The 12,046-nt window shown below is 36.5% G+C and overlaps 1 protein-coding gene across 4 annotated transcripts in view; it reads left to right on the top strand.

Annotated features, from left to right (window-relative positions):
* Nucleotides 1-12,046, top strand: part of LOC145673888 (tudor domain-containing protein 5-like) — a 171,819-nt gene that overhangs the window by 61,520 nt on the left and 98,253 nt on the right. For all 4 annotated transcript variants that reach the window (XM_081743680.1, XM_081743682.1, XM_081743681.1 and 1 more), the window contains exon 5: nt 11,878-11,918. In XM_081743680.1, coding sequence (XP_081599806.1) covers nt 11,878-11,918 — 41 coding nt within the window. The remainder of the gene's footprint in view (nt 1-11,877; nt 11,919-12,046) is intronic.

Genomic DNA, 12,046 nt, shown 5'->3' with positions numbered 1-12,046 from the left:
ACATTCGATTTCGGAAAAACATCCACTTTTCGTCGCATGTGACTATCCGTTTCAGATATCACGCGGATTTTGCAGCATTGTTGACACACATCCACACTCTCTGTGCCTGATATGGGGTGAACTCATATAGCAAAATGTGGCAGTTTCTGATCTATTTCCTGAGTTCGTGAAGGTGACGCATTACAGTAGAATGAGGCATGGCGAGTTGAGATGCATCAGGTCCTGGTCCGATCCCAGCTCGCACTAAGTGGGTTTTGTGGTGGACAAATACCGTATACGTGGGTTTTCTTCGGGTTCCCTCACTTTCTATATTACATCATTTAATTCATTCTCATCACTGTCTCTTTTAATCTCAAAGTAGCAGCAGCAACCCACCTATAATATATTTTAACCGTGGTTTGATACCTACGGTGCGACTTGGTGTAAAATGAGAGAAACTAAAATCAGGACACTGTACTTTCGCTTGCAAGATAGACAACCCGTGTTAGCCATACATGTTTTGGCTGGCGCGAATACTGTCAGAATTAATAGTGTTATTGCTGCAATTCTAAGCTGGAAAGTGGACGATAGATTTCTGATATGTGTGCACCTGTCATGCATGACATCCTTCGAAAAAGACATTTTACCCTATTCATGGGACGAGCTCATAACAAATGGAACTTCTTTTGTGGCAACGAAACTACATAATACTGTTGACCATCTATATATTAAAATGCTAGGTTTATATGTTTGTGGCCAATTCTTTTGACAATGATATCTCGGAAACTACAAGCTCTAGAAGGATGTCGTTTTTACTGATTGATTGGAAATTTTGTGTAGGTTGTCCAGTTCTAATTGAATATTTAAAAATGGCCGTTATTTCGTTATTACATTTTTTAGAGGTACACTAGAAGTATTGAAATCATAAGAAGTAAAGCATCATATCCTACGAGTTATACATTCCAACTCCACACATTTGTATACGGGGTTAGTTTATCTCCGGCGTTTGTTTCATGGCCAAATGATAATGAAAAACAAAAGATAACCGTTTCTCCAGTCTTCATTGTTTGGAGTGTTTTGCCCAATGATCGTCGTATATCACTGCCATTATAATTAATTGTGTTTCTTATTGCATACTGCATACAAGAGGAAAGAAAACTGATCACACATGAATTAGAAACTCCAGTCGGAAGTATTCTGAAATCTTGTAAACGGTACGAGATATTGAAAAAATAATCGAAAAAAAATCACCGCTTTATAATACCACTTGCCGATATTTATCAAGACGTGCTCCACTTGTGTCTGTAAAGGGACAGGTACAGATGTGAGGAATGACAAGAATATTCATGTTCATATGTTAATGATGCGCTGTGTAGAGAGCGCGGATTCAGCTAGTTTGGTACTAATCATTGATGGAACATATATTCAACTCGTGAAGAGTTCGAATAATGAGTATCAACTAAAATCGTACTCTGAAAGAAAAAAAAGTCCCTCTGTAAGCCATTTACCATTTGTACTACGACTGGTTATATTGTAGATATGGTGGGGTCATATACTGCAGACACAAATGACGCAGCAATATAAAATGTGTGTTTTAAGATCCAAGCGGGATAGCGAGTCTCATGGCACAAGATGATACATGTTATGTAGATCGCGGCTTTCGGGACGCAGTGGAATTTTTGGAGGAAAGATTATTTAAATTTTAATGCCTGCACTGAAAGGTAAGCGCAGGCATTTGATTACAGTAATTGAAGCGAACTATTCCCGCTATGTTACAAATTCATTGTATTCTTGGACAACAAGTTATTTCCTCAGGTTGGATTGTTACGTAGGATAGCTTCTTTTTTGCATAATACTTCTGGTAATTGTCTTAATTCTGACGATGGTCTCGTTGACGAGATAGTTCAGCAGATGGAACGTAAACGCATTGCTGAGAACACATTAGGATTAGAAGTAGCAGATCACAGTTGGAACAAGTGTACACACTCTTTCGCAAATGTCACATCGGCTATTCTAGACTTCGCGAAGATGACAAAGTGATTTACAAATTCTTCTTACATGTTCCTATCAGATGTCTCAGGCAGTTTCCTACTTGGGTGAAATGATGAACGAAGATGACAACATCAGTCTCTGTTTCCTGAAAGAAAATACCCACATAGTTAAATTCGAGGTACGATATCAACGTAACAAAAAATCTCTCCACTTATCTCAAAAACTACAAGAGAGGGATGGCTGAAATTTAGCTAAAATGTATAAGAGATTATGTAGATTCAATATTCCAAAACGAAATTGTCTTACACATAGTCAAAAAAGCACGAATCATTAACATTAACGTCAATGGAAAATCTATGAAAAAAATGAAGTTGTCCACGTATCTCAATAATCGTAATAAGGAGATGGCTAATAGAAAGCTTATTACAAAGACATAGTGAAGAGCTTATAAATGATGTATAGCACATAGAGTAAATATGGATACAACATTGTCAAAAGTTAAATTGTTTTAGTAAAATTAATAATAAGTATAAAGTATGTGCATCTTCTGCGAATTACCTGGGGCGCCTCACGCGGAAGTTACGTGCTTGAATTATCTGACATCCATATTTAGAATCTCCAGACTCGATTTAGCACGCAATGTGACTTTTGACCTGATCACGTGACACAGTCTGGTCTTAATGACACACCGGATAGGCCCTTTCTTTCTCAAAAATTTGACATAATATTACGGTAAGAGGAGAAGGAATTCTGTGAATAATGATGTTAAGGTGGATCACTACCCGGAAGTCAGTATAAGCATTAGTTCATTGCCTTAACCAACGCGTAAAGAAATGGCACACATTATAAGTATTACACTATAAAATAGAGTTATGCGTCAGCTAACACATGAGATACCTTTTTCTGTACTTATGTATTCTGTTAGATAAAAAACTGCCATATAAGAGGAAAACTTGATCAGTTTTAAGATGAGTACGAAAGATGGCGCTTGCTGTTAGATTTTGCTACTCCTGTGCTCAGTTTTATGAAATTTTTACTTACAAGCATAAATTATTTTACAAGTAGTGTCTCATTACGAAATATGGATATTATATTACTGTTTTTCGTGTTATCTTCTACATTTTATCCAAATATTATTTTGTGTTTACGGAAATAGTTTTAGCGGCTGAATCTCATGCTTACGCAGGACGCCATAATGCTTCGTTGCCAAACTTACATGTGTTCTGTTGCAGTCATAGTAGTAGGACAATTCCTTGTTAGCGTTTGAAGTCCTGTGAATTGGGACAGAACTATTATAGTTAATAAAAGTGGAAAATGGGGAAACGGAAGGAATCATATATATATATATATATACAGGGTGGGCCATTTTAATTAATCCACGGAAATATCTGAAAAATGATAAAACATAGAAGAAATTTTTGAAGTACACGTTATATATTGCTAAGGGGGAAAACCAATTCCGCCAAAAGTACCCCTCCCCGCCCCCCGTAAATGGGGGTAATGGGGGGTAACTTTGAAATGTCAAATGGGAACATGGGTCGAGTAATACCTCGTTCGAAAGGTCTTGGAAAACTAAGTAACGCTGTACCAAAAGATGTTTCATATTGTGCACCAGTTTCAAAATGGCATCCATGATATGGTTCGGAAACTCCAGTACCCGTAGTATGAAAACCATGGAAGGTAAATGAATGGAATAAAATTGAAATACGTAAATATCATAGGGCATATCGAATGATGTAATCCCTGTGATCCCAGTGGCCTCCCTGAAGGGGTCTTGTGGGCTAACTTCAAAATTTCAATGTCCGACCGGACAATGGTTCGGGCGTACGCTTGACCTACCCAATGCTGTTTGGAAGGCATACTTCATGCATAGAGAATTGGTGCACTAAGTTAACGCGGATGGCCACAGTTACATTTTGATTAACTATTAGCATTCATGTCATATTGTGAGCTTGAGGGACGAAACGGTGTGTACGTGTATCCCCGAAATGCTTTCTGAATAACCAGCACGCATTGCATAAAAATTTCTCTTTTTTTAGTCACTACAGCGTCATCCTTACAAACAAATGTTTCAACCACACCATACCTATTTCTAAGGTTAGCCTTAATTTACGAATTAAAGTAGAGTACTCGTTTGAACTTTCACTTTACTTTCCACCCCACTCACATACAGAGCGCAGGGAGAGATTATTTTGCAGGACTTGGATTTCTCTCTATACATTATGGCAATTTTACTCTAATATTTTTTATCTCTGTTGTATTATTCTCGAGCCTTGGAACGCCTCCGTGGTTTTCCTATTTAATTTTCGTTATTTTCATTTATGTCTAACCGTATTCATACTATGGGCACTAGACGTTTTCTTAGGCACAGTCACCATGTCTTTGCGATCGTTTTGAAAACGGTGTCTCATGTCGAAAATTTTCTTACAGAAGCTGTTTGATATTAATTTGTCTATGTAATGTGATGTTACTCTTTTCAAGCTGCTATTTGAAATTTTCAAGTTGGCCCCGGATACCTTTCAGTTGGCCCTTGGAGTCACCCCGACAACACCTCTCGATGTGCCTTACGTCAGTTAGCTACTCCAGTTTTTCTTCTGTTGATTTATCTCCAATCGCTTTCATACTACGGGTACTAAACCTTTTCTCTGACACGGATACTATGTTTTGGCGGCCTTTTGAGAACACTGCCATTTCACATCAATCGTTTTCTCCTGCAATATGTTAGATTTTGCAAGATTTATCGAACGAGGTACCACTCGACTCATGTTACTATTTGAAATTTTGAAGTTAGCCCCCAAAACCCCTTTAGGGAGGCCACTGGGATCACAGGGACCACACCGTTCGATATGCCCTATGATATTTAGGTATTTCAATTTTGTTCCATTCATTTACCTTCCATGGTTTTCACACTACGGGTACTGGAGTTTCCGAACCATATTATGGCGGCCATTTTGAAACTGGTGCACAATATGGAACATCTTTTGGTACAGCGTTACTTAGTTTTTCAAGACCTTTCGAACGAGGTATTACTCGACCCATGTTCCCATTTGACATTTCAAAGTTACCCCCCATTACCCCCATTTAGGGGGGGGCAGGGAGGGGTTCTTTTGGCGGAATTGGGTTTCCCCCTTAGCAATATATAACATGTACTTGAAACATTTTTTCTATGTTTTATCATTTTTCAGATATTTCCGTGGATTAATTAAAATGGCCCACCCTGTATATATATATATATATATATATATATATATATATATATATATATAAAAGAAGAATCCAACTCTAAGTAAAAGATCGAACAGCCAAAGGAAGCAAAGAGAAAGGGGGAATAAATTAAAGAAATAGCTAAGCGCTTTTCAATTTTTAACTGTTTGTTTCCACGTAACACAAAGATAATAATAATACAAAGACAGTTTATTTTGACGATCATTTTGAACGTTAAATATATAGCTTAATATGTTTTCTTTCTTTTTTCTTCTTTTCTTTCCTTTCTTTCTTTATTTATTTTTGCTGAAACTTAATTTGCTTAGGTAAAATATTATATCTTCTTGAAAATAATCTATATATGTTTTTAAGCTTTCATACATACACGAATAGTTGCCTGAACCCGTTAGTGGAAAACAGTAATTAATTCCACTTACTAGGGAAGGTCGTTGGATGTTACTCTGACTTCATATTGATACTATGCTCAATCGACTCCTTTTTACATATGAAACAATTAGGCAACCGGAGAAATCCTCGTTCGCAAGCTTAGAACGAACGATGGTGTTAAAACTTCAAAATTGAACAGATTTTGAAAAAAGTTTGAAGAAATTATTTTTTTAGATACACGCTTCATTTTTGGTACTGGGGTGTTTTCTTGGGTACTCGACGGAATGGTGAGGTCAAAACGTATGCATTTTGCAAGATATGGGAACTTATTGGGGAAGGGGTGAAGGGTAATGGCGTCTTACAACTTGCAAATTGTATCCTATTTCGCTCACCGGATAAATAGGCTAATAAAATTTATTTGAATCCAACTGTATTGTCATTCAAATGTCACTTTCTGTGTGGCCACCTAAACATTAAACAATGACATTTGTCTCTGAAACGCGCTGTCGCGGGTCTAACTTCAACGCGACTCCCAACCCAGCCGGCCTTTGTGTATTGTAGAAAAAATGAAATATTTCAGTTGAACATTCGATGATTATACCCTTTAGGCTAAGGAAGACGATGATTAAGGCAAGTGAATGATGATGGAAGAATTGATGGAATGAGAAGAAGGGAGGAAACAGGAGTACCCCGATAAACCCCATGGACATGATGGTATCCATTGTGGAAGACGGTGTTTCAATATTTCATCGCTAGCCATTTTTTTAAAAATTTTCAACGAATTTCAATGGCGATTGTTTGAAAATAGTGGCCAAACTTCAGACAATATTTTACGGTATTTCGCGAGAAATGTGACCAGAAAACAAACAATCGGCTAAAGATAATGTATGCAAACAGCGGTTTTCTCGAGAATAAAAGTCACCTGGTTCACAACTTTGAGCGCACATTCCCGCTAACCATTTTTTCCTTTAAATTTTTCGATCTATTTTCTCGTTGAATATTTTAAAATATTTCCTGGAGTTTGACTAATATTTCCCCATAATCGACATTCCTATCACTGTGCTTCGAAGGAAAGATAGAAGGTGATGATGACAACGAATGAAATGGTTGAATGAAAGAAAGGGAGGGACCCGGAGGAAACTCCACTTATGGTTTGCCCACCACAAAGCTCACTTGGCGCGAGCTGGGATCCAGCCAAAAACCTGACCCACCAGAAGTGGGTGATCTATGTCTAGCTCTTATTGATCCAATATTCTGACGAATATTGTCCGTTAATTCCGAATTGTAAGTGATACGTTTACCGCTTGCGGTATCAACATAAGAATAAGGAGCGGAGATGGAACCCATGCTTGGGACGCTGAATCTATATCAACAAATAATTTATTATCGCTTACCGTTTTGCTCTATGTATTTTGAGAGAGTGATAAGGGGCAATGCAGACTGACTGGATGAAGTAGCTAGAGGGGCTCGATCCAACAATGTTATAGTTCATCACCATATTATAGTTCATTTGCAAGCCTACCGTGAAAATTTTAGGAGGGCAGCCAAAATTTAGGGAGGCCCGGCCCGCTTAGATCCCCCTGGATACGGGCCTCATGATTATGCCATCTAAAGTAAAGTTACACTAAGGCATTCAACTTACAAAATATATGCACTGGGGAACACAACTTACAAAATACCTGCACACAAATACAACAGACAAAACACCACGCTTGAAAGAACTAAGTCTGTTGAAAAGATTGGATTTGTGTAATGGTTTTGTATTTGTATACTTATTCTTAATTTGCACCTTTTGAGTCATCTAGTTATAGATAAACGTATATCTATGTAATTTGCAGAGAAAATTTTACCATAACAGTAGTTTTCGTTACCCAGGGGCGTGTAGTGCATATTACCACTGTTACCGGCGGTAACGATAAAAATATGACAGTTTTCCGTTGTTTTCATATGTCTCTAAATTTCATCATCAACATGGGAAGATGTTTACATATTTTCTTTTTCTTTCATTTCTTTTCTAAGTTCGGACGGCCTATGCCGCATTTACACTGCCAGCGCCAAATAGGAACATGCTGTTGTTGATACCGTAGATTTCAGAGGTAACGCAAACTCCGATAGCGGTCATTCACTCCAGAAGCACCTTTCAGCCCAGCGTGCCAGCCAGAAGCATTGTGCGCGCTCGTATTTGGACGTTCGGAATGGCCCTTATGTTACCGTTCGGCTGAGTGGAACAGGAAAAAATAGGAACGTTCCCTGTCAAAATAAGGAGAATCTAGAACATCATCAGCATGTTTATTCTATTTGCTCTCCTCTCGTTATAGAGGATCGAGTTGGCAGTGTGATTCAACTATACTGTTTCGTTTGCTTCCTATCCAAGTATGGAAACTTGGCTGAAATTTCCGCATTCGTAAAGTTATTTCATTGTCTTAACAATATACAATTTAATAGTAATGATAATTAGAGAGAAGTAAAGATGTTTCCCGACGCTCCTTCTAATTCGCATATTTATTATTATTTAGGATTATGCTAATTAAGTTGAAAATATTTTGTTCTTAATTTAGTATAGAATACTTTCGATTCAGCAAATTTCTAGCTCTAGCCTATTGTTGAATTTGCACTTTGATGCAGTTTGGTGTGTTGGGAAAGAACTGTGCAATCGTCTTCATCATACCGAAGTTCGACTGTCCCAAATTGTGTTCGACAGTCTGACTAGTTTTCAATATGGAAAGCTTGTTGCTCAAACATATGATGGAGCTTCGGTTATGATCGGTGAGTTACACTAAAATACAAATGTTGAGCAAAGTAACGTTTTATTATAAAATAATAAACTTATAAATGTGACAGTTTCGGATATCTAACATATCCTTCTTCAGACACTATATAAAATATAAGATTATTTTATATAGTGTCTGAAGAAGGATATGTTAGATATCCTAAACTGTCACATTTATAAGTTTATTATTTTATAATAAAACGTTGTTTTGCTCAGCATTTGTATTTTAGCGAAAGTTATTGAATATAACAAAGCTAATAGGAATCATTTATTGGTTGGTGAGGTAGGAAGCAGCAGCATCTTGTTAAACAAAGATATACAGAAGTTTATTTTTTCATTGTTATGCCTATAGGCTTAATTTAGTGTTAAAAAAGTCTGTTGACTGTACAAAAGGGTGTATTTTTTTTTCTAAAACTGTGTCGTGACTTGCTGCTTTATTCTCGAAGTCTTCAAAAAGAACAAATGCTTTGGACTATGTATTCACAGGCCCGTATCCAGGGGGGATTAGTGGGGCCGGGTCCCCCTAAATTTTTGCTGTCCTCTTTAAAATTTTCACGGTAGGCTTGCAAATGAATTATAATAAGGTTGGATCGGGTGCCCCTACCTTCAGCCCCCCCAATCTACATTTTTGGACTGGCTACCGGCCTGTGTAGTCAACAAAAGTATCCCAACAGCCTCAAACACAAGGTGGAACTACAGAAGTAGGATAAATGATGTGCTGTATAGCTTTAAAGATGAACTGTTAAGACTCTTGAAATCCATGACGAAAACAGCGACGAATGAGATTCTCAAACCAGAGTTCGTGCATCAAAATTCTACCAAACCCTTCAAAGTTTTGACTTCAATTTTTTATTTGAACTGTTTTATGTTATAGGGTCAAGATAAGAAATCTTGTTCAATATCTTACAGAAGGAAATTCATGATGTAAGTTTTCCAGAAAAAAAATAGATGACTTGAAGAATATCTAAGATCATTGAGGACGGTTTCGATTATATTTAGTAAAATATGGAAGAACCTGAAGAGCCACACTTTTCAAAATGACCAAGGTAAACCCCCCCCCCCTAAAAAAATCGTTGCAAATGCTAACGGATATAGTCTTAAATGATTGATACGCTAAAAGAAAAAACAGTACTATATATTCTGATCTTAAAAAACTAGAGATATTAGTAATATCATCAACCGGTAACAATCGTGAAAGTGTCACGCCACGCTACTGTCGTTACCCCTAAATGCAGTTTGAGTGGAATTTTGCCCAGAAAACGCTGGAATGTTAGCCATGATATTTAAGCCCCTAAAGTAAAGCTGCTCCAAGGATTGCAACTTCACCTATAAAATAACATTTTTGAACCTACTAAGAATCTGTTTTGTCCTATCTACCTAGGTAATGATTTTGTATTTGTACACGTATCCTTAATCTGCACCGTAGAGGCATCTAATTATAAATAAATGTATAACGTTTAACTGCTGTTTTCTAAGAAACTATTACCATAGAAATTATATAATTTTCCCCTAAATGCAAATCGAGTTGCCCTTTGATCAGAAAACAATGGAATTTTAGCCACGATATATTAAATCTCTAAAGTAAAGTTAAGTTTTACACCGAGGATTACAACTACGCATATACGTAAAACACCATTTTTGAGCGTACTGAGAGTCTGCTTTGTCCAAAAGATGAAATTTATGTACTGATTTTGTATTAGTATAGGAATTCTTAATCTGCACCGTAAAGACATCTAGTTTGAGAGAGATGCATAACGTTTAATGAGTTAAAAAATCATTTTTGATCAAAGAATATAATTAATTCATATTTTAAAGCAGGCAGTATTGAGTAAAATGGAAATAAAAGCTCTCATTTCTCTTTGTTGTAAATCATGTATAAAATGCGATCGTGTCTAAACACTTTTCTATCCGTAACTCATGTGGCAACATCGCATGTATCGCAATGTGCTCTGCCATCTAGTGAGAAAGTTTTACCCTAAAGGTGACTAGCGATCCAGCTTAAACTAACATCATAACAAAATACTGTTTATATCTTTAATTTCGGGAACTTATCTCTCTGAAACTCAGGATAAAATGCCGAACGGAGAACGATATGTAAATAAGATTTCATACAAATCTTGTTTAAACACGATTTCATATATATATCTGTACCTTGATTTATGTATGGTACTTTTTTTTTTGTCCTTCAGCCAGATTGAATTTAGGCAACCAGTGAAACACATGTATTAAGATGTATAACGTCCAGGCACTTAATCAGATTGTCAGGCAACCAAAACGGAATTTTGAATATGGTGGTTGCATAACGTACCCTTGCTGGTAACAACTGCAATGACAGTTTAAAAACCAATCAAGACGGCCAGCCCCGGACTGAGCATAAGAATTACAAGTGCTAGATGATGTAAACGCACTTCCTTAATTGTAGAATCCACTGCAGGGAAACAGAAGTGGTACTTGCACAGAAAGTCATAAAAAGTTAAAAAAAAAAAAAAAAAAAAAAGTGAACAATTTCCTTTTTTTCTTTCTTTTTTTTTTTTAATAATAAGTTTCTTGTGAAAAAAGGAACTTCCGTCCCTAAGAAAGCAGGCTATTTTGTATCTCTAGACTGTAACCAACCAGCTAAATGGTCATTTGCTTTGTCAGTTCCTCCATAGTTTCCCAGCGGAATATTTTGAGGATGACAGTACAAGTTTAGATGTACATAAAGGCAGGTTTCGGAAAAGTTTCATCACTTGATTTATAGATCTCCTATAACCTGTTAAAGATACATAATGAAATGAAATCTTTGAGTTTTACATCCCACGGTTATGCCTGCTAGACTAAAGGAGACGGTGATGTTGAGAAATGAATGTAATGGTGGAATGAACTAAGTGGGAGGAAAAAAACACGGACACGGTGCTTGTCTACCACGAAGTTCACTTGGCGCGAGCTTGGATCGAACCAGACCCCACCCTCTGCTACAGTGTTACAGATACATTACAGCACATCACGCCAGTAATAAATACCGTTGTCAAATTGTGATTCATATGTAATCACTTATTTTTAATTGCAGTGTTTTCATTGTTCGACGAACTGGTTCTGATAGTGTATTGAGTGGTTTATTATTGGAGCAGTCGCGCCAGCAAAAGTGAATACTTACCTCCACTGTTTTTTTCAGTAACTTTGAAATGGTGACAGTTGTTTTTGTATATAATTGTATAATCTAAAAGGGGCTTAATTTTCTTGAAGATGTGCTAAACTGTGCTCTAATTGACTCACTCACTCGAAAGTTCTTGAGAAAATAGGTGTATTGCCTAGCGAGTGTACTAAAAAAGTGATTTGTAGTGTATATTGTATATTAATACATAATTTAATTATGATTTTACTTACATGTATTATGATTTTACTTACTTAATTATGATTTTTTTGAATGTTTCTTAAATTGGATCCCCGTTTATGGAACATGTTTTATTTCTTTACTTATTTTAAGATTTTTAGTATCAAAAGCCCGGAATGTAAAGATATTTTTGCAGCTAGACTTATTTTATACATTTATTTATTTTTTTAAGGCAAATGTCCTGACGTATCGGGAGGAGCTCAAGAACACGAGGTAAGATAAAATCAATAGTGAAAAAATACGATGTACTAAAAATAACATAGCCAAATTTAAGGATGTCATTGTCAGTACTAACATATATATATATATATATATATATATATATATATATATAGGGTGGG

The sequence above is a fragment of the Thermobia domestica genome, chromosome 17 (genome assembly GCF_964235325.1).
Source record: "Thermobia domestica chromosome 17, izTheDome1.hap1.1, whole genome shotgun sequence".
Classification (NCBI taxonomy): Eukaryota; Metazoa; Arthropoda; class Insecta; order Zygentoma; family Lepismatidae; genus Thermobia; species Thermobia domestica.
This window is presented reverse-complemented; position numbering and strand designations above follow the sequence as displayed.